The sequence below is a fragment of the Lissotriton helveticus genome, chromosome 7, assembly GCF_964261635.1.
Source record: "Lissotriton helveticus chromosome 7, aLisHel1.1, whole genome shotgun sequence".
Classification (NCBI taxonomy): domain Eukaryota; kingdom Metazoa; phylum Chordata; class Amphibia; order Caudata; family Salamandridae; genus Lissotriton; species Lissotriton helveticus.
The window spans coordinates 865,106,588-865,133,937 of record NC_136068.1 but is presented as its reverse complement, the minus strand read 5'-3'; the positions used below and the strand labels follow the sequence as shown (position 1 = coordinate 865,133,937).

Sequence of the window (27,350 nt, the reverse complement as noted above, 5' to 3'; positions counted from 1 at the left end):
TGGGTACTAATTTTATTACTAAGCCTGAACTTAGTCCTTTTTTAATCCGTATTTCTTGTGGATGTTCCTATATTAACAGCATTTTACTTTGTGCCCATTGATATAGTAGTGTAATTAAGGCCCTCCGGTGTGCTTTAGTGTCCATAATTGTTAACCCGGTGTTAACTATTCTTTTGTCATTTGTTTAGCCGCAGATTCCCTACAAAATCGCAGTCCAATTTTTAAGTTTTTTAATATCTATTTAAACAAATTCGGGTTGATTTGACGGTTTTGGGTAATCATGGCTTAATTCCTAATTTTGTCTTACGTATATGTGTGTGTGTATAAACCTGATACAGTGTTTGTGAACAAAATATTTTCTTTCTTCTACCCCAAGCCATGATTTTCTTGGGGATACTCTAAAAAACTCTTTTATGCCCAAACAAGCAAATTTCATTTTACAAATAAATGTACAGTTCTTCACTCTGATTTAGACCAAAGGAAGTAAATGTCCTGAAATTGAGAATGTGTCTTGACTCTCTTTGTCTCAATTTTCTCTCTCTGTTTCCCTCTCTATCACTCGGGGGAACCATTTCAAGTGCCCAGAAAAGTCAATAGTTTCCAGTCCCCTTCATGTTCCATCTCCATTTGTTTGGCGATCGCATTACTGCGATCCTTGTTGACAGTCGCACATACATGCTCCAAAATTCTCTTTTTCAGTTCACATATAGTACTTCCTATATATTTGAGGGAACATGTACACTCAATCTTGTAGACCACCAATTGACTCTTGCAAGTTATCAGATCCCTGATTTGCCATATCTTGTTGTTTGGTAATGCTACTTGATTCATATTTTTAGCAATCTGGCACACCTTGCAATTATGACATTTTCTGAACCCCTTTGTTTTTAACCATTCCATTCCTTTCGATTTCTTTGTGGTTTGGTGGTGACTGTGTACCAATTTGTCTTTCAGGTTCTGCGCTCTCCGATAAGTTATATTGGGATTATTTCCCATTATCTTCCCTACAGTGGGGTGAAGTTGTAACAATTTCCAGTTTTTTCGCAGTACCTGCGCAATTTGTTTTGATTCACAGCAATAATCCATGATTAACCTTGCGGGTTCTTTCTTTGATGATGCCACATCTTGTGGTTTTTGTTTTGTCTTGAGTGTATCTTGCCGCATTTTTTGATTTGCTTTTATCTATCCTTTCTTGCTAATATGTTCTTTGTACCCACGATGTTTGAACCTGGAGGCCGTTTTCATACTATGTTCTTGCCACTCCAGTTCTTCTGAACATATTCTCCGAATTCTTAGGAACTCTCCGTATGGAATATTTTCAATGATTGAGGTCTTATGAAAACTCATAGCGTGAAGGTTTGAATTTGTGGATGTTTCCTTACGATGTAAAGTAGTCTGCAATACATTGTTCTGCACATAGATTTCAGTATCCAAAAATACTATCCTCTCTTTGCTGATGGTATATGTAAATCTGATCTTTGCATCCGTTTATATATATATATATATGTACATGCACACACACAGTTCCCTATCCTATGGGTTGGGACCCCAACGGCCCCAGTGGAATTTGGGGTGAGGCGCCCTTACAATCTCTCTCCAAATGTCACGGAGAAGTGTGGTATTTTTTGTTATTTATTTGGTTTTCCGATCACAAGACGTGTCATGTGATCAAGCTCATGTGATGCGAGCGAAACACACCATGGCAGGCACTATGCCTGGTTATTTTGTGGTGATTATTCATCAATAAAACGTCACTGCTTCTATGCATCCAACAGGTCCATGCCTGGGTTTCCTGGGAGCGATTGTAAGGCCAGGGCTTGGAGCCTCGATATATATATATATTTTGGGTCGACTCTTTGTTGCTGTTTACTCGGCATTTTGTCTTCTAAGCGACAAGCTTCATCATATATATATATATATATATATATATATATATATATATATATATATATATATATATATATGCACACCCACAGTTCCCAATCCTATGGGTTGGGACCCTACGGCCCAGTGCATGTTGGAGTGAGGTGCCCTTACAATCTCACTTCAAATGTCGCGGAGAATTACACTCCAGTGCAGAAAGAACCATTAGGCATCCATTTCGTTTGTTAATTTATTCAGCGTAATCATAAACCAAAAAACACTGAAAACATTACGCCGTCTTGGTCACGGGTCTAGTTTACACAGTGATAACACAGTAAAAATAGAAAAAGTAACGTAGTGACACCATAAAAAACAGCTTGAGGGCTCATGTCTATACCAGAAAGCAGGTCACTGGGTAAACTTGACCTGGTTATTCACTGAAAAAACAAAGGTTACAAGGATGTAATAGTTAAGCTCAGATTTTACTTGTGCAAAACCAGTGAAATTCTGCAGTTATAGTTACCTGAGCAACCTATAACTTAAGACATGGTCAGTTACATCACTGATGACATCTCAAATGACATCACTGATGACCTAATCTAGAGAGTGTAAGTATTTTCTAAGAGATTATGATTGTTAAACATATAGATTAAGCTGCTACAAAAGTTAAATAAGTATACTAGGTGTACTACTGAGTGCTACTACTTCTAACATATATTATGTGAGTGGCTGTGTGACTAAGTCTATATCCATGTGTGAGTGGGTGTATGAGGGGCTGTATGGGTGTGTGAGTGGCTCTATGGGTATGTGAGTAGCTGTATAGGTGAGTGAGTGGCTATATGAGTGGCTGTATTGGTATGTGTGTGGGTGTCTGTGGCTGTATGGGTGAGTGGCTGTGTGGGTGGCTGTATGGGAGGGTGTGTGAGTGACTGTGCAGGTGACTGAGTGAGTGTCTGAATGGCTCTAAGAGCAAGTGACTGGGTTTGTAAGTGGCTGTATGGGTGAGTGAGTGGCTGTGTGGGTGTTTGGTCAATTGGGTTGGTGTGTGAGTGGCTGTATTGGAGAGTGAATGTCTGTGTGAATGGCTGTATGGGTGAGTGAGGGGACGTGGGAGTGCTTGTATGGATGTCTGAGTGGGTGCATAAGTGGTTGTGTGAGTGCTTATATAATAATAATAATAATAATCTTTCTTTATTCGGTTAATCACAGGGAAAACCATAAAAGATACAATCAGCAAATTCAATAGTACACAGTAAAAAACATTTCAAATAACAGTTAAGGTATGATGATAACAAGAAAATACATTGATTTTAAAAGTTTTAAAAGTTTTTTCTTTCTCTAGTGCATGTTGTTAAAGGTTTTTTCTGTGATTCATAATAGATTTTAAAAAATTTAAGACTAGGTAGCAAATTTCTTCAGACTCCAATGATTGTAGTCGATAAAAGGCCGGTTGGCACTGTCTGAGGCCCCACCGCCTGCATATCGGGAGAATCCAACGTTTTCTGTGGGGATGGTAAAACTTACAGAACAGGACAGCGTGGATATTCGATTGAGTTGAAATCCCGTCGCAGGGGCATAGGGGCAAGTTTTTTTCCCAAACTTTGTTTGTGGGAAAAGCTACCAGTCTATGAAAAAGATTCAATCTGAACCTAGTCAGTAACATCCTCTCGTAAGTTTTGCTCTGTAGGGTAAGGTAGGGTTGAATGCCAAAGGTTTGCTGGATTATATTTGCGTGAATTACTGAGGGTTTAGCAGCGTCAGTTGACAATCTTAATGCTTCCAGATGACGTAAGGCGAGTTCCGTGAGTTCCTTTTTTGGAAGGGAGACAATTGACTCTGGTTGGAGAAAGTAATTTTCAAGCCCAAGGTCTGTAAGAAAATTTTTAATGTACTGGAGCCACTTCAGTCTAGAGGCGAGGTCAAGTGACATTGTATCGGCCACTATCGACTGAGATAATGTATTCACGTCCGAAACCCAGATACGCCTCCACAAGAGCAGAGGCTGAATTTTAATAAGATCCTGAAGATACGGTAGTCCCAGTTCCATATGAGAGGCGTAGATTGATGTGCCTTTTGGGGTCACTAGGAGGAATCTTATGAATTCATTTTCAATTTTCTGCAAGGATTCGACGTTTGTGTGGCCCCAGACTCCTGCTCCGTAAAGAGCGATGGCCTGGCACTTGGCTTTATAAATTCTCATTAATTCTACTGGACGTCTCCTTCCCAGTTTTCGTGAGAAAGACTGCAAGGCCGCTGTAGAACGTTTAAAAAGATGACATCTGGAGTCCACCGCTGGTTTCCATGATAGCTTGTCATCTATCATCACCCCCAGATATGGATATTGTGTTGTGGTCTCAAGGGGTTGCTTGTCTAGGAAGATGTTTTTTGTGCCTTTCTTCACTCCCCCCGTGATCATTACAAAAGTTTTTTTTACGTTCACCTTGAGATCCAGAGCGTTCATGAAGGAGGTGTATCTATTGAGTGAGAGCTGGAGTTCGCGCGGAGTTCGGGCCAAAATGACAGCGTCGTCCGCGTAGAGGAGTGCTGGAATTGGTCTCTGTTTCATTTTTGGGAGGTCCTGGGCCCCCCTCAGCATCTCTTCCTCCAGGCCGTTGGTATAAAGCGAGAAGAGGAAGGGGGCCAGGACGCATCCCTGCCTAACTCCTCGCTCCACGTCGAAGGGCGCCGTCAGCTCGCCGTTTTTTCCAAAGCGAACTCTCGCCGAGGCTCCAGAATAGAGCTCTCTTAGGAGATCCAGCAGAGCGGCGTCTATCTCCATTTTTCTTAAGACTGTCCATAGTTTGGAGTGTGAGACACAGTCGAAAGCGGCAGAGAGGTCTACATAGACCATATATACCGTGGATTTCTTGGCATGCATGTATTTTGCCATTATAAGGCTAAGATTGAGTGCCTGTTCTACTGTTCCAAGGCCTGCTCTGAAGCCGAATTGGAGATCTGATATGATTTCTTTTTCCTCACACCACAGTTGGAGTCTCTCCAGCATGACCCTTCCCACCACTTTGCCGATGGAGTCCAGGAGGGAAATAGGTCGATAACATTTTACATCCTGGCGGTCCCCTTTCTTGAAAATGGGGACCATAATTGATCTGGTCCAGGAGTCTAGGATTCCTTCACTGGCTGCAGCTGCACAAACTCTTGTTAGGATAGGTGCCCAAAGATCTTGAGTGCTTATATGGGTGAGTGAGTGGCTGGTTGAGAGGCTGTATGGATGTTTGAGTGGGTGTATGAGTGGCTGTATAGCTGATTAAGTTGGGTATGAGTAGCTGTATGGGTGAGTGTGTGACTGTGTGAGTGGCTGTATAGGTGAGCGACTGGTTGTATGAGCAGCTGTGTGGGTGAATGACTGGTTGTGTGAGTAGCTCTATCGATGAGTGAGTGGTTGTGTGAGTACTTGTATGGGTCTTTGAGTGCTTGTGTGGGTGTGTTAGTGGTTCTGTGAATGATGTCATCGGTGATGTCATCAGTGATGTAATTTAAGATGCAATCAGTGATGCCACTGAGAATGTCATGAGTGATGTAATATGTGAGGTCATAAGCACTGCATTGAGTGGGCATATGTTATAGTTAGCTTAGGTAACTATAACTGCTGAATTTCACTGGTTCTGCACGAGTGAAATCTGAGCCTAACTGTAACGTCCCTGTAACCTTTATTTTTTTTTCAGTAAATTTCTAAGTTCTTATTAAAGTCTATTTCCTAACTCTAACATCCCTGTAACCTTTGTTTTTTCAGTGAATTTTTACTGTTTTTAAGACTTGATTAGGCAGCGCTTGCTCTGTCTCTTCAAGACACACTGCATTCAGGATATGAGTATAAAGCTCCACCTACTTTCCCCCATCTTTTTAATTGGGTCCTGTCCCGTCTTTTGTAAATGGTGGCTTTTTATAGGTCATTAGGCTTAGTGGTCCCTCCTTAGTACCAGCTTGTCTCTTCTTGTAACCTCCCATGAGGACACTCCCTGTTACATGTGTTGTTATGCCCTAGGTTTTAATTACAGCCTCAAGGCACTATTTTCTTAAAGGCCTTCAGACAGGACACTCAATTGGTCCTAAACCAGGTTGGCAGTGGTTACTTTACTCTCTAGCACATCTCACATTTATAATAGACCTTCTATAAATTTCCCTTCATCAGCTCCACATAGAATACAACCTAATCCGGAAATAATATAATAATTATTTAGTCACATTTCAAAGCTACTAATTGTCTATATGGACATAGCTATTTTAATGTACTCGTGGTACTGTCTTGTATACAATGTATTATGGGTAGGGTGGATTTACCTTATCTTCTGCAGGGTGCAGTCCCACATGTGACCAAATGGTTACGATGCTCATTGTTCACTAGGAACCTCTAGGAGCAGCTTGCGGTACTAAACCTAGACATGCAGTGCTGGTGCCTTGCTCACTAGGGACCTCTAGGAGCAGCCAGCTTGTGGTACTACACCAAGACTTGCAGTGCTGGTGACATGCTCACTAAGACGTCTAGGAGCAGCTTGCGGTACTGCAACTAGACAAGCAGTGCTGGTGCCTTCCTCGCTAGGGATCTCTAGGAGCAGCTTGCGGTACTGCACCTAGACATGCAGTGCTGGTGCCTTGCTCAATAGGGACCTCTACGAGAAGCTTGCAGTCCTGCACTGTGACATACAATGCTGGTTACTGGCTCACTACATAAGCGTTTGCAATGCACTAGGTCTCGCATTACTAATAGTATGAGCTATTGGCGTTGCATTATTATTTGCAACACCAATACCTCAAACTATCAGTAAAGAGAGACCTATTGCATTGCACCAGCTTGTTTGATGTCATTTTCTAACTATAGAGCCCCTGTAGCCTTTGTCATTTTTAGTGAATTTCAAAGGTTTTTAAAATTCTATTTCCTAACTATAATGCCCCTCTAACCTTTATTTTTTCTTAGCAAATTTCTAGTTTTTTAAGGTTATCTCCTAACTATAACGTCCCAGTAACCTTTGGCTTTTTAAGTGAATTTCTAATGTTTTCTAAATTTTATTTTATAACTGTAACCTTTGAGAGTGAGTGTGTGAGTGAGGCATGAGTGTCTTTGAGGGTGTGTGAGTGCTTGAATGGGTCTGAGAGCATCTGCATTAGTGTCTCACTGGGTGTGTTAGTGGGCGCCTCAGTGTCTAAGTGGGCCTGTGAGTGGGTGCATGAGTGTCTAAGTGGGTGTCTGTGTGGGTGCTTGATTGTCTCAGTGGATCCACGAGTGGGTATCAGAGTATCTGAGTGAGTTTGCGAGTGCCTCCATAAGTGTGTGCATCAGTCTGTGAGTGCATGAGAGTCTGAGTGGGTCCATAAGTCGGTGTGTGAGTCTCTGAGTGGGTCTGTGAGTGGGTGTGTGTCTTTGAGTGGGTCTGTGAGTGAGTACATGAGTCTCTGAGTATGTCTGTGAGGGAGTGCATGAGTCTCTGAGTGGGTGTATGAGTCTCTTAGTGGTTCTCAGAGTGGGTACGTGAGTCTGTTAGTGGGTCCGTGAATGTCTGAGTGGGTCTGTGAGTGGGTGCATGAGTGTCTCAGTGGGTCTGTGAGTGGGTGCGTGAGTCTCTTAGTGGGTCTGTGAGTGAATGTGCGAGTGTCTGAGTGCCCTCTGTTTTACCCTCAACTGCTCTGTTTTGCCTTTTCTGCCCATTTTTCTGCCATCTGTTTTGCCTTTCTTGCTTATTTTTCTGCCCTCCAATTTGCCTTTTCTGTTGATTTTTCTGCCCTTTGTATTACCATCTTCTGCTCTGTTTTGTCTTTTCTGCTGATTTTTCTGCCCTCTGTTTTGCCATTTTCTGCTTGTTTTTCTGCCCGGTTTTACCTTTTCGGCTCTTTTTTCTGCCCCCTGTTTTGCCTTTTCTGCCTGTTTTTCTGCCCTCTGTTTTAACTATTCTGCTCATTTTTCTCCCTTCTGTTTTGCCTTTTCTGCTCTGTTTTGTCTTTGCTGGTCATTTTTCGGCCCTCTATTTTGCCTTTTGGGCAATTGGTTGGTGGGCCGTGCTGACCCCCTCCCCAGGCTGATTTCGGCCCCGGAGACCCCATCCCACAAGTCCCGGCCATGTCTACCTTGGTGCCCCATAGCCCACCCAGGGCACCCAGTGTGCTATGATGGGGACTGTGGGGGGAACCTCAATGCCTCTGCATTTCCTGGCAAATCCCTGCCTCACGCGGGAGCTGTCAAATATGCAGTTCCGTGTGTGCAGGACCAATCTTTCATCTGTTTCCCTGCCTGCATGACAGCGGGCAGGGAAACAGATGAAAACTCCGCTCCCAGCAAATGGGCGCATTTCGACAGCTGCTGCTTGCTGGGAGCGGAGTTAGTGTTTGCTCTCGCTTGGCAGGAGCTGTCAAAGCTCCCACCAATCAAAAGCTAACTCCTATCTCCTGAGGGTGGGCACCTCAGGAGATAGTAGGAGCTGGTCCTGGGGGTGGCAGGCATCAGGGCCATAACTGGTTCCAGGAGGAGGGACTCCTTTAGTTTGCATGAGCCAGCTCTGGAGAGGTGGTGATCCCCGGGCCATAAAAGGCTTGGGAGGGGGGCTGCATGGCCCCCCTCCCAGGTTTAAATATATTTCAGGTCTTGGGGATGTGGTGGTCCCGGGGCTTCAAACAGCCCCAGGAGGAGAGTCCATGTGGCCATCTCCATTAAAAATAGTAAAGCCATGGGGAGGAGGTTATTCCTGGTGATTAAATGAGCTCATGATGAAGGAACCGCCTGGCTCGCCTCCAATATATTAAATAAGCCCAAGGAGGTGGTTGTCCAGGGGCTCAAAAGAGCCTTGGGAGGTGGGCCCCATGTGCTCCCTCCTTTTTTCCTTATTTCCAACCTCGCCCACCTGGGGGCTATACTGTAAACAAGCGCAGGAGACTGCACTTGTTTGTTTTATTGCCCCAGATCTGCAATTTGGTTACAATTTTGTGGCTTTTTTTTTAAATAAACGTTTTTGCCCTTCTGGACTACCGAGGAGACCCAAGGACCAGGGCTATGGCGTCAAAGTATTCCTACTCTGTCCCCTTTTCTTTATTTCTAACTCAGCTGAAGTAGAGTCCCAAGATGGTTGCCAGCACTACCTGCTTGGCAGCCAATCAGATCTTTGCACGAGATCGGGATGGTTTGTGAAGGACCTGTGTCCCTATATGTACAAATTTGGACTTATTTTAAGATCTTTAAAACTACTGAATGGATTTACACCAAATAACAGAAAGGGCACTTTCCGGACCAAGAGCAGCCCCCAGCTCCTTCCTTGGATTCCACCCCCCCTCCTTCCCTCACCTCTGCCCTCTAGTGGGGACATGTTCTTCCGCTTCTTGACTGTGCAACTGTAGCATATTTATCTATTCTTAACTGTTTCTCCTCAACACTGAGACTTGAGCAACATAGCTGATGCCCGGTGGAGCTGCCAGACAGCTAAAGAGGAGATTGGCCCTGTTTCTCCCTCGACAGTCAACTACCCAGCTGGACATTGAGCACAGTTTTTCCGTGCCTCCAGATATGGCTCCTCCCCCCCTACGAATTCTTGCAACATTGTTTTTGTTTACTGTACCTTACTATGCTATTGTAACTGATGTAACTTTAACTCAAAATTCCTCTGGTAAAGCACTCTGATACCTCCGGGTCTAGCGCAATATACATCAATTCAATACTTTATTTCCTGAACGCTGAGTCCTGTACAACTTGGCTGGTGCCTGGTTGCAGTTCGTAGACAGCAAAGAGGAGATTTGCCCTGGTTTCCCCCTTGACCGTCACCGTCACCTACAAAGCCGGACATTGGACACAGTTCCTCCTAGTCTCCCTCCTACTAATTCTCACAAAATAGTTATGTTTACTGTATCCTACTTTGCTCTTGTAAATGATGTAACCTGTAACGCAACAATCCTAAATGTAAAGCGCTCCGATACCCTCTGGGGTCTAGTTTGGTTATATAAAACTTGATAAATAAATAAAATAAACAAAATAATAGTCAGGAAAGTGAACTTGCAGACACCCGAACCATGTGTGCCACTCTGGTTTGCCAGCACTTTGTTCATTTTTAGAGTCACCTCATGGAGTCTAGAGCCCGGCTTATCACTGTTTTTTGTAAGGGTACTGTTCATAGTTAGAGTCACCTCATGGGGGCCAGAGCACTGTCTACAGCAGTCTTCTGCCCCTGTGTTTTTCATACGAAGAGTCACCTCGCTGAGGCTGAGCCAGGTAGGCTACCATCTGTTGTTTGGGTATTTGTTATCAATATATTCACTTCATAAAGGCCAGAGCCTGGTCCTTGTGTTGTTTATCAGTGGAGTCACGTTGTGGAAGCAAGAGACTGGTCTGCCACTGTTGTTTCCCTTTGTGTTGTTCATCAATAGAGTCACCCCACAGACCACGTTGGTTATTCTGACATAATTTCTGAGGTAGGAGGAAAGCAACAGTTAGGTCTTCAGCGTGTGCGTGCTGTTGCTTGAGAGAATGAGGCATGCTTTGCGAAAGATTGAATAATTATTGTGATATTCATGAAGAGAATATTTGGCTAGATCCAGAAATAAAACATGGGTGATCCCATTATATATAAGGAAAGGACACAAATTTTAGGTTTTTGAACAGCACTTTGGACCAAAATTGCCCTAGTGAATTCTGCTGGCATATCAGACTGTCACTACCCAATGGTGGAGTGCAGTATGACGTGCGCCACAGGAGCCCTGCTTTCGGAAATACAATATAACCCTTGTGGCCCCTGTTGTCCAGTGTCCGCCTCATATTCCATACCGTTAGGTCAGTGCTAACTTTGGTGTGGTGCCAGATATGTTTTCCACTCCCCAGGGGGTGTTTTCAAGCGAGTGCATCTACCTGTTTGGCAATCTGGTTACAGTGTCTGACAAATTTTAAAAAGAGTGTAAGGCAGCATCGTAGTTTTAATGTAATTTCTGGAGCAGGGGGTTCATATAGAATTCCGAACGAGGCAGTATCTTCTGCGAGGCCTAAAACATGTAAGGAAATGACATTAACAGTGCCATGACACACATGGGTAAACAATGCAAAAGCAGGGTGGTGGACTGCCCCTACTTCAGGCACGGCTGTACACTATACCTGACTGCTTCTGGCATGCTGCTGCTGAGATGAGGTAAGGCAAACAGACTGTGCTGCAACACCAAGTACAATTGTGAGCTTAAGGGAAGCAAATTGTAATTCAACTGCTGACCTCAGGAAATCTCTTTTCTTCCGAATCAGCTGTACTGCAGGCCTGTGCTCATTCCATTATCTATGGTTAAAGTCTTTATTGATCCCTTGCCCTTGATTAGAACTGACAGGAATTAGTTAGCATTGATCTGCTTTCCCTTTTGTTGGAACAGCTTTATTTATGCTAAACTCGGGGCTGTGATCACTTCCTTTTATAGTGAGTCCGCCCGGCGCGGTATCCGATGGCCGCGGCATGTGTAGGCAACAGGATCTCGGGATATGCAGACCATCCACTGCCGGGGTGACCATGAATGAGGTTTCTTATTGGGATCCACTCCGCTTTGCACATTATTACAAATGTCCTGTAATAATCCCATGTTTTAGAATGTTCCTTTACTGCTTTGGCCACCTCCCCTGCTTGCAATTCCAGACTTTCACCACTAGTATGCAATGCTCTGTGCTTGTTATACATGTTCTTTCAGTCGTGTGCAGTGCTTCTAGACCTAAGAATGATTTTATTTTCGCGCTATGTGCTGATTTTTCCTTAGGCAGAGTGAAAATTAGACTATCCTGGAGGAAAACTGCAATTAACAATGATGGGGATGGCAAGGAAGACATTTGGCAGTGCAAGCAAACAAGCATTAGGATACCTTTAAATAACGCGCCCTAGTTGCTATGAGATGAACAATGGCTCCATTACACTTTTTTTTAGTGTGGCAACAATCGTTGCTCCAGCCGTGGAAATAAATTAATTATTGGACCCCACGCTAGGGCCTCATATTAACTGGGATGGGAATAGTCATGAAGTATTACCGCATCCGGAATTACCACAAACGAGGGTATCTGTATTTATTAAAGCGCAAGAATGCCATTTTATTCTCATGTTCACACTGAAAGCCCCCTTAGTGGGCCCAAAAGGTTTTTTAGGAGCCTGCTGTGTCTCTGCTGAACACCACGGATGTGCAGTCATTGCTCCACCTCAAGCTTCCTTCTTCCGCCATCTTACACTTCCTGGTAAGCGCAAAAGTCAACTATTGTCTGAAATCTTTCCAGTTCACATATCAGTTCTGTTTCATATACGCATTCATCTAAAATTGTTGCAGAATGACCTTTTGAGCATACGTGTGCTTTGGGACTCCTTGAGCGAAGGGCTGGGGATGCAGAGCAGAAAGACAACAGGCGGGTTAGAGGAGCCCTCAACAAAAGGTCTCCTGAACATTGCGCTTCGGCTCTGTGGCAACCTTTCGGAGAAGGCATCATGGCGCCGGCCATCGAGCCAGCCGCCTTGTAAAACGCAGAAAAAGGATCAAAAATGCCCATTTCTTACAAGTGCCCTTTTATACACAGACTCCAAGTGACATTTCCAGTAGATCCTTTTAGAAAGGGTTCAGCATTCTCCTTTGATAAAATGCACATCTCGGAACTCACTATGAAAGCTTCCCTTTTCCAGTTCCATTGATGACTTCCTTCCCCTCTGTGTTTCTTCTTCTTTAATTACCGAGAGGGGGGTTAGTGAGGACGCGTCTCCAGGGAGCCATACACAAAGCAATATCCGAAATGAAACTGAAGGCAGCAGGGCCACGCGGCTGCACTCAGCCCTGGCAACAGGCGAGCTGGGCTGATTGATCGATTGGCGGGAACCAGACGAATATTGTGAGTCATTAATGAGGAGGAAAAAATAGCCTTCTACCTAATCAGTTAAATTAATGCTGACTTCTATTAATGTCATCCTAATAAGGGGAAGTGAAAAAAAAGAGAAGGAATCGCTAATAAATCAGTGGCCACTGTCGTATTGGATCCAAGCTGCCAGTTTTGGCAGGTGAGGGGCATATTTCTTCTCTGAATGTGCTTGTTTGCTGGTAAATAGACTTGTACCGTGCTCTGCTGCTTTCTGTGGTGTTCAATGGGCTGCATGCTTCACTTTCAGTCTGGCTTGACTGAAAATCAGGATGGCTGCCGCGTGGCATACGATGGGTCTGTGAATTGGGTACAATTTGCGGCTGGCAGAGGCTCACCATTATCAGTGTATCACATGTCCCACAAGGCCCATCGTGGTTCACAGCGCAATAGATGCCATGTCCGTTCAGTCGAGGATGAGGGCTGCCCTGTAATCCGCGACCACCGCAGGGTGTCAAGCGGCTGTGCTGACCTCAACCTTTGAACATTTAGCTTATGCACTGTGTAAACCGTTCTGCCAAGCAAGAATAACACGTGGGTAGCTGTGCAATTTCTGCACAAAAGAGATAATTAACAATTAGAGGATCTTTATTGAGAAATGGTGGAAGGCCCATTAATACAAAGGCAAGCATTCCAGAGACCACTGAAAGCCTATTTGTTTCCTGCCAGCATCGCCATCAACGCAATACGTTTATGATTCGTTCATAGGAAGCTATAATACGGGTGTATTTCAATCAATCAGTCAGGATTTAGGAAGCACAGCAAATCACCCACGAGGGTCTCAAGGCGCTGGATCCTCTTGATTCTATTGTTATGCGTCTACAGCTCCCCTCTGGAGAATGGGCAAAATATCCACATGAAAAATACTGGATCAATAAACAAAAGGGGGCATGAATCCCCTGTGATCCCCATGGACCAGGGAAACAAAGGCAGGCGTATGTCTATGGCGGGCACTCCGAGGGACTTGCATATGTAACTTCCAGCAAAGAAATACAGATATATACAGGCAGCAGCAAAATGGGGCGTGGGCAGGATGTAACTGTGTCTCCCTTTTTGAGCAACTATCGCAGATTCATAAGAGTCGACCATCATGACATAACAAGGAACAAATCATAAAACAGCAATGTCACGTTGAATGCAGGACCTCCATCTTTCATCAATGTTCAGAAGATGCCACCTATGTCAATGTCAACACACTATACTTAGAGGCAGACAGCGACCCAAGGTATCCAATGAAAACATGTCAAGTCAAAGATCGTGGAGCTTGGACATAGGTGGTTCTGTCAAACTGACAAACTCCCTGGGGAGATTTTACAGATGTGCCATTGAATCAGTGGGTCAGTATAGGTACCTCATCTTCAAAAATATGCTGTACTCATTCTGGCAGGAATTATAGGACTGTAACACATATTGTATGGTATACTGCACAGAATATTTCTAAGTTGAGCATTCTGATGATCTTTTCTCTATATCCTACCATGAAACCTGAAAGTTCTGGTGTAGTTCAGATACAGATTTTTCTCCAGCCGTTAAAGTTCAAAATGATTTGTTTCCAAACAAAAGAGGTTTTCACTCACTAAATGGCAGTCGTCCAATTCTTAGCTCAAATTAAATTTCTACAGTTGTTTCAGATAAACATATGTAAACACCTGGAGTGCTGTAGGTAACCTTCCCCTATAAGCTGGGCTGGCTGTTACTACAGGACGATATATATAACTGTACCTTAATTGTTGCGCATGGGAATGGGTTTGAGGTGGCCGGTGGCACCGGAAATTTGTACTAATAGACACATGTACTAACTCATCCCCACTTATGTATTGTCGAATCCCAGATCATTCTCCTACAAGTGGTGCTTTTTAGTAACGGCCGGACTGGGAACAGAAACCAGCTCTGGCATTCTGCACGACCGGCCCTGGGGGAGGGGGGTGGTGTGGGGTGTGTGTGCTACTGAGAAACAGTGGTCCTGGGGGGGAGGGTTGCTAGTGTCAAGCACCGATGCCGCTTTAGTTACAGGGGCTGATATTGCGGCACTGCTGCAAAACCGGCCTACAGCAACAAAACCAGCCCAACTCGTCAAAAACCGGCCTCAACCCTGACGGCCCACCGTTAAAACGCCCAGTGCCCGCTACAGCCAGTCCAGCCCTGATGTCAATGCTGCGTGATTCACCTTCCTCTCCCTCCTTCCACGGCCCATGTACCCCCATGACGCATCGTGCAGTCATCCCCTCTTGCATCCCTTTTGTATTCTAAGCCCTTAGAGCCTGATATATCAAAGGGGTTTAGCCACTGTGTGTCTAAGTAAAAAATGCGTTTGATAGGGGCCTCGGTTCACTGCAGAGCAGAAACTGTTGACAACTTTGTCAGGTGGTGTTAAAAGGCAGCTCCTTAAGGGGGGTAATCTCCATTGAATCTGGCATCAGTCCAAAACAACAATTGGGTTTAAGCCAGATTATTTCAAACCTAGCATGGTCTGATTAACTTGCTGTGGAGAAAAGCTTTCTCTACTTGACAGAAAGTAATCTCTTCTTCTAAGCCTGGCCTCTAGGGGACCCATTTATTTTGATCTTTTTTCAGAGTCAAAATGGAGTAGTGGCTTCCAGATTCTAACAGACCAAGAATGCCTCCGTCAGAAAATGAAAATTTAACTTTTTAAAAACCAAGGGTAGTTTTTGAGATTTGATCAGACTCACCAAATACACAAAAGTGCCAAACCCATCCCACTCCCCGCTCCTCTTCAAAAACGCAATTGCCGGTATTATTTCCAGAGTATATAGGAAATATGCTATTCATTGTGACACACTTAAGAGGAAATTTACAGTTTTGTGCCTTATTTCTTGTGCAATTCGCAGTGTTTTGCAGTGGCCATTAACAGTGGTTGGTGTGAGCGAAGGAGGCCGAATACTTTGCCAGGACATTTTTCCATTTAAGCGAAGCAGAAATTTTGTTGCAGGGATTTATTAGCAGACAAATTAATGCAATATTTGTAACTTGTGAGAATATTCGTATTCATAAATGTGGATACAATGAGGACACATAAGCATGATGAAGGGATGACTCATGCGGTGTGTCATTCATTGGTGCAGTTGAAAAGAGGACAACAGTTCTGATGCAAGGGTCATGTGCATCATCCACCTCTGCTGCAGCTGCTCCTAAGCACATGAGCCTGGACTCCCTCATTGGTCAAAAATGCAAAATGAAGTTCTTCAGCTTAACTATAACTGAGATCTTCTCTTTAACAATATGACAGAGGCAAATGAAACTGGGGAAAAAGAGAGGTCCAGATTGTGTTTTACATTCTTTATTCCTGAAAGTAAACTAATATTTATTTTGGAGAGATGACGAGGAAGCAACAACGAGGGTCCTTCCCTATTAGTGGCAACTTAGTAGAGTTGATTAGGAACCAAAGTTAGGAGAAGTGTGTCCTCATGCTTACGGGTTTGACTCACTTATTTTACCCAGGCTGCCAAAAAGTGAGTTGTGTGTATTGGAAGAAGAGCCAGTGCTTAATTTGTAAAAGAATACGCTGGGGCCCAAAGCTCTGCTCAGAAACCGGCAACTGGTGCTTTTAAATGTTAGAAGACTGAATGTCAAAGTTGTCCGGTCTTAAAGCCACCTCCTGCCTTTTTAATTCACTACCAGCCACTCCCTGCACCTTTATCTCACTCGTGCAGGTTCTTGCTTTCTTCCTTTTTGATGGTTTTTCAGTCTTTCTCTTCCTCCATCATTAACGTTGGTGTGTTTTTTACTTTCTTGTTCTGGGTATAAGTTTGATGAGGACAATTAAGTGCTGGTCCCTTAAAATGAGTGGTGCTGGCCCCACCGCTAAACACTCAAATTAAGCAGTAAAGAAGACATACAAAATACTCTCTTCAAGTTTCTCAGTTCATTATGGTCTGGCTTGACAGCTCAGCTGTTGTCAGACAATTAAGTGAGCATTACTAGAGAGGGGCTTTGACCCAATTCACATGTTGGGAGACATGCACCCATGTTTTGATTGGGCAGAAGCTGTGTGCTTCAGCAAAAAAGTGCTTGCCCTCTGCTACCTGAGATTATTTTGTTTATTTATACAGCTGCATCAGCCTGAAATTTCATAGGCACACACATAACATTGGAATGTTATTAAAGTGGTTTAGCTAGCTAGATCATGGATAGTGTTTTTCTCTGGACGCAGCAGCACAGATGGGAGGAGGGCAGTCATTAACCTACAAATATATTAAGGTTTAGTTTGACAGAGCAACTGTCACCTGACATTTTAACCTACACCAATATAATTCTACAGATCAATGCTTCATAAAAATACATATCTATTCCCATGCTGTTTACTTGTAACGCTTCATATTACCTTACACAATTCCTTTAAAGCCAGACCTATAGGCATTGCCAATGCTTGTTTTATTAGGTGTGGCCTAGAGACAGCTTTCTCTATTTTAACATACACAGATACGGGCGCACACACACACACACACACACACACACACACACACACACACACACACACGTCAATTTCATCCAACAGTCTGTTCTCTGTCCTTCATGGTTTGTATCTGTCTACCACAAGATACAACATGGAGCAATGGGTCAGCTCACTTCAGCTATTGGCTGATGGCATCTTACCTAATCTGATGTGCACATCTGCCTTAAAATAAGTGTACAAGATGAATGGGAAATATTTTACTTTGCCAATGCTTTTTTTATTTATCCTTTTTCAAGTCATCATTGTGTGTTTAAACTATGTCTTCAGAATCCAGAACTTCAAGGTCAATGAGTTCTTTTTCTTTTTGAAACAGTAAACATATTTTTTTTCTCTGATAAGTATTATAAGTATAAAGAGTTTCAATACCTGTCTAAACTGCAAGTGCTTTAAATGATACTCTACTGTTCTGTTAAATTATATGAAATTATTTAATTTTTTTTTAGATTAAAAATTAGTTATTGAAATCATATGGCCCTTACATGTTGGTGGTGGCATATCTACTTGGTTTTCTACTAATTTTTATTTTTGTGGGTTGTACTTGCTATACAAGTTTTAACCGCATGCGCGCTAGCGGTTTCCCCGCTGTGCGCTGCGGTTTTTTAAAAGCCGCGTTACATGACGAGCTCAGCTCGTCATGAGCGTACGAGCGTCGTAACTCATGACGAGCTCAGCTCGTCATGACCGTGGAAGGGGTTAAACAACAAGTCAACCACAGCAAGGGCTTGCCAAGGCCAGACCTACTAGCTTTACCAATGCTTGTATATCCCAAAGAGTGCAATGCTTAGAAACGTAAGGAAGGAATCTGAAATGAATGTGAGCGGTGAACCCACAATATCTTTTCGGCCGCTGGGATCAGGATGTTGCAGCCCTTTTGTGTGTGGATAAATGGAAACCATTAAAGTTTCCATCGATTTCAAATTAGTACTTTCACAAGGGCAGAATTCAGATGATCGTTCAAGTCTGCCTACAACACCATGAAAGCATCCCCCTTGACCCAATCACACTTGGAGAAGTCCAAAGATAAGATTTGAAACAAGACAGCAGAGATTGGAGGCAAAGAGAACGGGGCAGAAATGTGTCGCGTGCTGCATGCAAACCAAATTCCTGCTCTCTGGAATGCGATTTAAAAGGCTTTGCCAGCAAGGTAACAGAACAAGTATTTGTCAGGAGAACTGTCTTTTTTTGGGGAATGGATGAAGGCAAAATGAACTGACATCTGCAGCAGCAAACAATGGCCATGCACGTTCAGGATATTTGTGTTGTTTCCATGCTCCGAACTGTGTCATAGTGGCCTGCATTCAGCACACAGTGCATAATGCTTACAGAGTAGATGCCTTATGGCTTACAGAGCGAATAGGGAACTCTCTCCAGACACTTGGATTTTTTATCGATTGCATTTACTAAGTCAATGACACATACTGAAATATTAAATTACTTTTCATAATTGTATTATATTTATTTAAATTGTTTTTTTTTTGTATAGTGCTGCAAACCACCTTGCAGTAGCCTCAGGGAACCTAATCATTTTTAACTCATGCCCTAGATGAATTTGTTTATAACTTCTTGAAAGTAAGTTTTTGTGTTACACACATCAATCATACGTGTGCTTGTTTCCTCAAACAGATGAGGTACTGAGCTCTCATCTGTAGGTTTCTAGAAGGGTCCACAGACCTATTGTACCGGGTTTGTACAGTACCTATACCCACGCCCAGAACTCTAGATGGACCCCCTGGAAGGATTTATAGAGATGTCTCATTGCGTTGCTTTTCCCATTTGCTCTTCATCAGCACAATAACCTCTGTTTGCACTCTACATGGGCTCATTTACTTAATCAGATAATAGTATGTCAGTGCAAAAACAATCATTTTCTTAATATGTCTAACTGTCCTGTGGAATTTGACCCCATTGATTGCAATGCATTGCTCAATCACTTGAGAACATGTGCACGTCTCAGTTGAACAGCCTCAACACCTACATGGTCCCATTAACCAGCATCCCGGAGGCCCATCACCTTAGCAATCGTAGAAGTCCAGACTCAAGATCTTGTTCCTAGGTCCAATTGATTATTCTCTTTAACATTTTGCTTGGCCAGATGCAAATAAATATATAGATAAACGTGAACTTCAAAGAAGCATTCACTACGTTCCACACCCTAAATTTGAAGAATCCACAAGTCGTGTTCACTCTTCTTCCAATCTCATCTCAAGAGGTTATAGAGTGCTAATAAGTAGAAGCTTCAATCATCTAAAAGCGTGGAAGTTTAATTACCAATAGTTCTCATTGAGGTCACTTTCTGGAGCAACCTCATCCCTCTGGAACTGTTTAACAATCGACTCAGAAACCCAAATAAATGCACTTTGTTTTCATAACAACGTAAAATCTAATCCTTCAATAAACGTCTAACTGTTTATTCTCAGCTGCTCAATGAATTTGTTCCAAAGCTTTATCAGTAACCTGTGTTGACTATTCTGCATACACTAACACCCTCAAGGATCATAGAAAGCTCTCTGTACTACAACTACTACTACTACTACTACTACTAATAATAATAAGTAATGATAATATCCATACTCCATATGCATCGCGCTGCCCATCCCAAGATAGCCGCCAACTTCTTAGTGTTTCCACCACGCATGCGCCGGAACAGTGCACTTCTGGGCACTACAGCGCATGCGCCCAACTGCGCGGCTCCCCCTCCCGGCGGCTCCCACCGGCCATACGATTACATTTAAGCCACCATCTTCGGCCGCTCATTACCAGCCGGGACGCCGCGGGCACCAGACTAGGTTTGCCGCAGAGGACTCCTCATGATCAAGTAAGGTCTTGTTTTCGGTCCCGCAGGTAGCGGACCTAACTTGGGTCGCTGACAATAAGTGGCCCTGACCCTTACCCTCCTCCCCCGTTTTTCTAGATAAATACGGGAGAACCTATCCCCGCGCCCCGATCCTCTGGACTAGAACCCCCAGCGAAGTAAATACCGGTGCAATATTTTAATCTTCCATAATTTATGTCTGTGTGTTTGTCTCTTTGTATATTTACAGCGCACTCAGGCGCATCACGCTGAAACCACGTAATTTTTATGTGTCTGTACTGTCTTGCCACATATTCGATAATTTATAATGACACCAGGGCCAGTCACCTCCACTATAGGGAGTGGCCCTGTGATAGATAGATACTAGATGCTGATGTGCAAACGAATGCGCCTACATTTAAAGGCGTCTCACCGTGCACCTACGTACACAGCCTGTTTCTAGTCAGCATGCCTTGCTTGCATGCCTCATTGATTGTCACTTGTTTTCTACACAACTGGCACTGCCATGCATGTAACATTTCTTTGAATCCTGCATGGTTGGTACTGCCTCCAGCAGACCGAGAGTTTGCCTTATTGTGTACTGTTCTTCTTTCTCCCCACAGGATTTTTCTCGCTTTCCTGCAGTGTATGTAAGTTGAACAACTGCGTTTTTAACCTTTCTTCTACACACCTTAGCGCGTGTGTTAGACAATAACCACACGTGGCACTACTTTTTGCCACTCACTACCTGGTCCTGATGAAAGTCCCGCACACTTTTTCATGGGACTGAAACATGTAGACCGCTTACACTTAGCCAACTAAGTAGTCATAATTTTTCTACTTGTAGTTGCATCACATACTTTTATCTCACACCCTGGGCCGCCGAGAATAAAACATTGGGCAAGGATCCCCAGAGGTGTATTTTATTACCCACCTTCATCCTCATCACACTATTGCACCACACCCGCTCCGCTGTAGTCAGGCGTTGTAGCACAACCAGGCGGCATTCGGCTGCCTGGTTGGACCCCGATGATGAAGCATGACACCAACCAGGTTGGTGTGTGAGGGGTTTATAAACAAACTTTATTGTGCCCAGTTCACAAGCTCATGCTACAAGTGACTTGGAATATCAACCTATATTCCACAACTTTCACACAGTGGGCCAGTCCAAGTTGTTTTCATTATTATATATCCGGGGATGGGACTTGCCCCTTAAAACCCTCGCTCTCTCCAGTGATTATCTCATGATAATATCAACCACATCACAGAACACTTTTCTAGTTAAATCAAATGAGTGCACTTCCCCACCCCTTATGAGTAAGCATTATTCAGATCTGTACTTTTAACACAATTGCTGCCCTTTGGGCACTTTATGTGCCCATTCAACGTATTGACCAGTCTTCCATTAAACATTGTTGAAGGCCTACCTACAAACTATGCCGTATATAGCCTGACTCCTTCAGACGAGTTTATATGGGTGTCCTGTCAAGGAAGTGAAACTGTATCTATTAGGAGAGCATTAAAAATGTTTGTGGAGGAAAATATATAAATTCTGGTGTCAATTTACAAAATGTTCCGGTAAAACGTATATAGTCATTTTCCATAAGCTTATTTTTAAATGGAATTTCTTTGCGCTTATTTTCTCAGCAAACAAGATGTCATTTGTTTTAACTCAAACAACACATTTAAGTCCTACATTTTTGGGACTTCATCAAGCCAGTGAGTAGTTTGGAATGAAATTCCTCTCGTCGTGATATTTTTAGTACATTTCTGATGTATTGATCACAGATCAGATATAAAATGGTTCAAATTGAAGCACCAAGAATATATAACTGCCTAACAGTTTTTTTTTCTAAATCTGTCGCTTTCACGTGTAGGAGGCTGCCATCACAACTTCACTGAAACTTGTCTTGGCAAGTTTTATTATGTTTCACTTTAAGGTGCTCCATTACTAACTATTTCCAAAACCTTAACGCAGTTGATGCAATCCATTAAATCTTTTATACTGTGGAAGAAAGTGAAAAACCTACTCTGACAAAACAGAACAGATGTCCTGTTTGCCATATCACAAGGGCCATAGGCTATAATGCACTTGTAATTCAACCGACAGGACATCTGCCTTATTTGTGACAGAGTATCCCGTCTGCCAAACTCTAAACAAGGCCCTATGTATTTCTACTAAACTCCTAGATTTGTCACAATGTGCTGTATTAAATTCAATTCCAAAGTTATGTGATTATGTCTGACGTGGCCCATCATTGCGGGCGAGGGGGTCTTGCCCTCAATGTCCTTTTTCAAAGGATGATGAGTGTTTGTCAGGCTGAAGAAAGGGTCAGCCTGACAGATACTTACTATATCAGGGTCATGTAGCCAGGTGCTTTACATGCGGTATGTGCAGGCACCTGACAGCCTGCTCCAAGTTTGGTTGTGGTGAAGATCCCACAGCCCTGGGGTACTGACATCATCAGCCCAACAAAGCCCTGTGAGGATCCCCCCCCCCATGATGAGGGGGCATCACTGATCGAATCAGCCCTGGGCACTTTAGGTTTAGAGCCTGAAGTATCCTGGGATGACTACCTGTCAGTGAAGCCTCACATCACCCTTCCCTAAATCATCACAGATTGGGGCGCGATCAGCGAGTCTCACTGACCCCACTTCACTCTGTGATGAGTTAGGGATGTTTCTCCTCTCATTGGCTAACCCTGGACAAGGTTATCCAAAAAGAGGAGGTGGGGGGATCTTTCATTTTCTGTTTTCCCTCACAAAGCCTCTAGATCCCCATGGGCATTTGTGCGACACCCTCCTGCTACCCGCTGGCCCTTTCATAACCCGGAGCCCGGTAAACGCCTTATTTAATGTTTGGTTGCATTTGTGAAGATATGAATGAATGTGTATTTGCACATGTGCTGTGAACAGGTGAAGTATGTGTGTATGAGCAGGTGAGTGTGTGTTTGTGAAAGGATGGGTGTATATGCATGTGGGTCTGCTTGTGAATGGATGGGTGTGAACATGTGTGCACTTGTGTGTCTGCAAATGGATGGGTGAGTATGTTTGTATGTGTGTGCTTGTGAATAGATGGGTGTGAGTGCATGCATGAGTGCTTGCCCCACTACTTCGTCAATATACAAACCACTAATGGATTTTCCTGAATTTGTTTTCAGATAACTACATTTTGGAGCCTTTTGCAGCTGGATTCCAATTTGATCTTGCATCACTCTTTAGAACTCTTTAGGAATGAATGTGCTGTGCAGAAGATCTTGCTAGAAAAGCAAATCATTTAAAATGTTTGGCGATAGGAATGGAAGGCAATGTAAGTAGTAAATAAAGCAGGAAATCCAGGACTAAGCAAATAATCAATAGTTCAGGGAGGGGAACAGATAGTATAGGTCACATGTACTCTGTAGTTCATTGATTCTGCATTAAGGGAACATATCCCAAGTTTGTGCTACCAAGAGCCATTCATTCAGTACTTACAGGGTGCGAATCTTCGGCAGATGGTTGAAACTGGTGAGGGGGATGCGGCTGATGTTGTTGTTGTTGAGTGTGCTGGAAAAAAAGCAGAAGGAAATCAGCCAATGAATCATTTACACTCTTTGACCAACATGCAGTATTTATGGGAACAAACTAATTGACGCTTCAGAAACAAAATTCGGCTCTCACAACAGGAGGACATGCTGGCAAATATCTCAGGAACTATTTGTGAATTGTCAGGAGAGATCTCCTCCATGTTAATGGAACCCATCCCGCAGACAAATAAAAAGCATTATTAGCTGGCGTGTGCGGCTCAGAGAGTGATGCATGGGCAGCAGCCACTGGAGGATTCTCTTTTATTCAATGAAATGAAGGAACACGCTGGTCCTTGTAGCCTTGTCAGTACTCCAAGTCTGCCGCTGCCATACGGATACACTCTGTCTCCTACCACTTTCCAAGCGGGCTTCTTGTGCCCTGACGAGACACCTGTGTGGCTCCTCACACGACTCTACTCTAGGGGCTCTCTGCGTTCTCTCTATCCTTATTTAAAGTTATTCTTGCTCCAAAGGTTAAACAGTGGCAAAACAGTGAAAATGGAAATCACTTTCTCCATTCACCATTAATTTGATCGCACAGTGGGCCTATGTTCAATTTTCATAAAAAACTTTTTTCAATTCATCAATGTAGACAGTGAAATGTATGCCCTTTGTAGTTTTCACTAAGAAGAGTTAGAAAATCTTATAAAGGTAAAAACCTCTAGGGGCTTAATTTAGCAATGAGTAGTGATTTTTGTGAGAACTGTTTAATTCAGAAGAAAATCCACCAGTGAAATGTCTTGCAACATAACATGTCTATGGAAATTACACTAAAGGTTTAGTCTCTACACTTAAAAGATTCCTATATTTGTACATAAGTATTTCATTTATAGCGCACACGAGATAGAATGAAATCTCTATCACAAACATCACAGCTGCATTTACTACAACTGCACAGAAACCCACTCTCCTAATCCGGGAGACAGACGGCTGTAAGGTTTCTCCTCCTCCTCCCCTGTGCAATATGTTGGCTGTACACTGAATTATCCCAATCTCCACTGTAATTTCTGATCCTCATTGATTACTCGTTTCTAATCCTGCGCTGTCCATGCTGGGCCTCTGTGGCTATTGTTATCCAATTCGAGGCCTTCTCTTAGTCCAGGAAAGCTTGGTGGTGTCACACTAAATCACATCTAGAGTGATTATAACACAAGAAAATGAGTATTTAGAGGTCATACACATTAGGAGGGGAGGGCAGTGAGATGAAGGATTCTCATTTCTGTTGGGTCCGCTGAGAACCGTGAGCCAGCTAGGCTCCTTACGCGTGACATATGTGCTGTTTCCTGAAGAGCTCTGGGAGGAATGAGGAAGAGGACAAGCCAGGTTTGGGCAAGGATGCTGCCCACATTTCACTTGTGTAACTAGAGAAGAATTTTCTCCTGGATTTCTACTGGGTGCAGAACTCAACTATAGGGATCAGTCTATAGGTCAACAAATTGTGGAGAGTTAAACGTCCAGAGTAAATACAGAACGTGGGAAAGATTAGACTAGAAAAATAGATGGGCGCATGAAGTTGTGATTTTGCCAAAGGTATCATAACAAGTGGAATGTTGCCATGGATTAGAATTTACAGGAAAAATGAAATAATTCAGGCTGGCTGTGACAAAATATCAAACAAATGTAATCTTAGTGTGATATATGCCTAGTATGAGTACTTTTCCATGGTCACAATTTACAACAGCTTGCTCAGAAGATTGTAAGAAAATCCACTGTGTACCATGTTGCTACAATGAAGTATGGATAGGAAATTGCTATAATGAAATTTGGTTAGCAAAAGTGCCTGTATAAAATTGGTAAAGTCTGAGGTGCCAAAATATGGTTGCAGCATTTCTGAAAAGCTTAGATGAAAGATGCATTTCTAGCTTAGAACCACGAGCTCAGCTTGAAAAAGATGCAGAAATACCAGCCTGACCCTTCCTCATGCGTTGCATTACTGAAACACATTGGGTATAAAGGAGGTGACAAATCAATGAGAATTGTACACCACCCCTCAGCATTTGTAAACTTTTCTCATGTAAATAATAAAGTTATTTTATTTCTCTAAGAACTCTTGGAGTGCTATATCCAAGGGATCCTGCATTGAGAAGAGGCGACGGTCTGCCTTGAACATCACCAGTGAGGAGTATGCAACGCTGCACGAAAAAAAAAAAGATAGATGGATATGGTTGACTGCTTCAATGCACAGAAAGAAACATGATCACCCTGTGACACTGTGAAATATTGCAGCCAAAGTCCAAAAGGCGCATTCTACTGTTTCGACTAACAAAGAGAGAGCGTCAAAGACGGAAAACTAACAGTTTACTCAGAGCTTGATGGCTCTCCTTCCCACTGTGGCGTGGTCCTCATGAGGAATCCATAGAGGGATACCAACAGGTTGACGGATATGCTTTTAAGAGACACAGGTGTGTAATCGGTAAGAGTGCCGCTTGGACTCTCTGCTCTAGGAAAGTGAATGGTAAGAGGACCCAGCGGAGAAAGAAATCGACTCCCTGAATATTCCTATCCCAGACCCTGTGTGTCATCGATATTAGGGAGCTAAAATGCAATGAATGGAGACACCAAGGGTGTTTCCCATCTGATAGTCAGGTCTGAAAGGCACCTACCATTCAAAATCGATGTTGTCTATATGCCCAGTACCGTTGAAGATGTTACGATGCGAAAACAACACACATGATAATATCTTTCCTGCCAGGGAACTACGATGTTACATGTTTTTATGCTTTGATAAGCTGTCACTCATCACAAACTTTTCAGTGAGTACAAAATAATGTTTTGACGCTGTCCCACTTGACACTGACTGTGATAGTGACACAATCGTACTTGAAGGAAAGCACGGGTGTCGAGACCACATTTCATCTGCAAGAACAAAGGCCTGGCAAGAAACACAAAACCCTTTAATAGCTGATATCAGGTGTCACTGCATGGAACGAGACTGGAGTTACTTTGATGAGCCTGGCTCTCATGGGGTTAATCATGATTTAAAAAAATCCTGAACGTCTGAAAGCTAAATAAAAATCATTAAAAACAAGGCAAAGGCAACCTCTCCAGGAATGTCGCCAGCTTGATCAGAACCGTTTCTTTAGGCTACAAGGAAGGCTTTCAAACTGCTTTTTCAAATTAGGCTCACACCAAAGGAAACGCATCTCGAGAGGGCTTTGAAGAGACCCCCCCTTCACAGAGAAAGCGGAAGCATAAAGGTTCTAAGTGAGGTGGAAGGAAATTCAAGGTGAAATTCGATTAAGACAAAGAAAACAATGATTGGTGCGGGGTCACAGACAAGTGGAGGGCCCAGCCAGGCTTAATAAAGAAGCCTCCATCCATGGCCAGCACTTCAAAAAGAGTGCATGGGTCTAAACGAGCAGAATTCAAATTGCCCCTTCACCCTTTGCATACGCGGGTCTTTGTACTCTGGTGCGCTCCTCAAACTCACTGAACTCTACAAGAATGCAGTGACAGAGTCTTGAGATGTTGAGAGCTCAAACCAGACCAGATGAGTCAACTACATTTTCCTCTTAATGAAGACGTTGTTTAATTAAATATAGGAATAATATCACTTTGTTCTACAGTGCAGGCTGCCCCAGAGCCATGGCTTTGTAGCATCAAACAGTACATGTCACCATGACTGAACTCGATGGTGCTCGCTTTATTAACATGAACGGATAAAAGGCTGAGTTGGTATTGCTGAGATTAGATTATGCCATCTGTGGGATTCACGTGGATGGATAAATGGATGGAAGGATGGATGGATTGAGGCAGTCATCACCCAACCGTTTGCAGCTGTCCCGCTACTCCAGCTTTCCCCTGCTTTTGAGG

General features: G+C 43.3%; 1 protein-coding gene across 4 annotated transcripts in view; it reads right to left on the bottom strand.

Moving 5' to 3' along the window:
* SLIT3 (slit guidance ligand 3) overlaps positions 1-27,350 on the bottom strand; it is a 1,039,834-nt gene that overhangs the window by 259,949 nt on the left and 752,535 nt on the right. For all 4 annotated transcript variants that reach the window (XM_078653381.1, XM_078653382.1, XM_078653384.1 and 1 more), the window contains one exon: positions 23,446-23,517. In XM_078653381.1, coding sequence (XP_078509507.1) covers positions 23,446-23,517 — 72 coding nt within the window. The remainder of the gene's footprint in view (positions 1-23,445; positions 23,518-27,350) is intronic.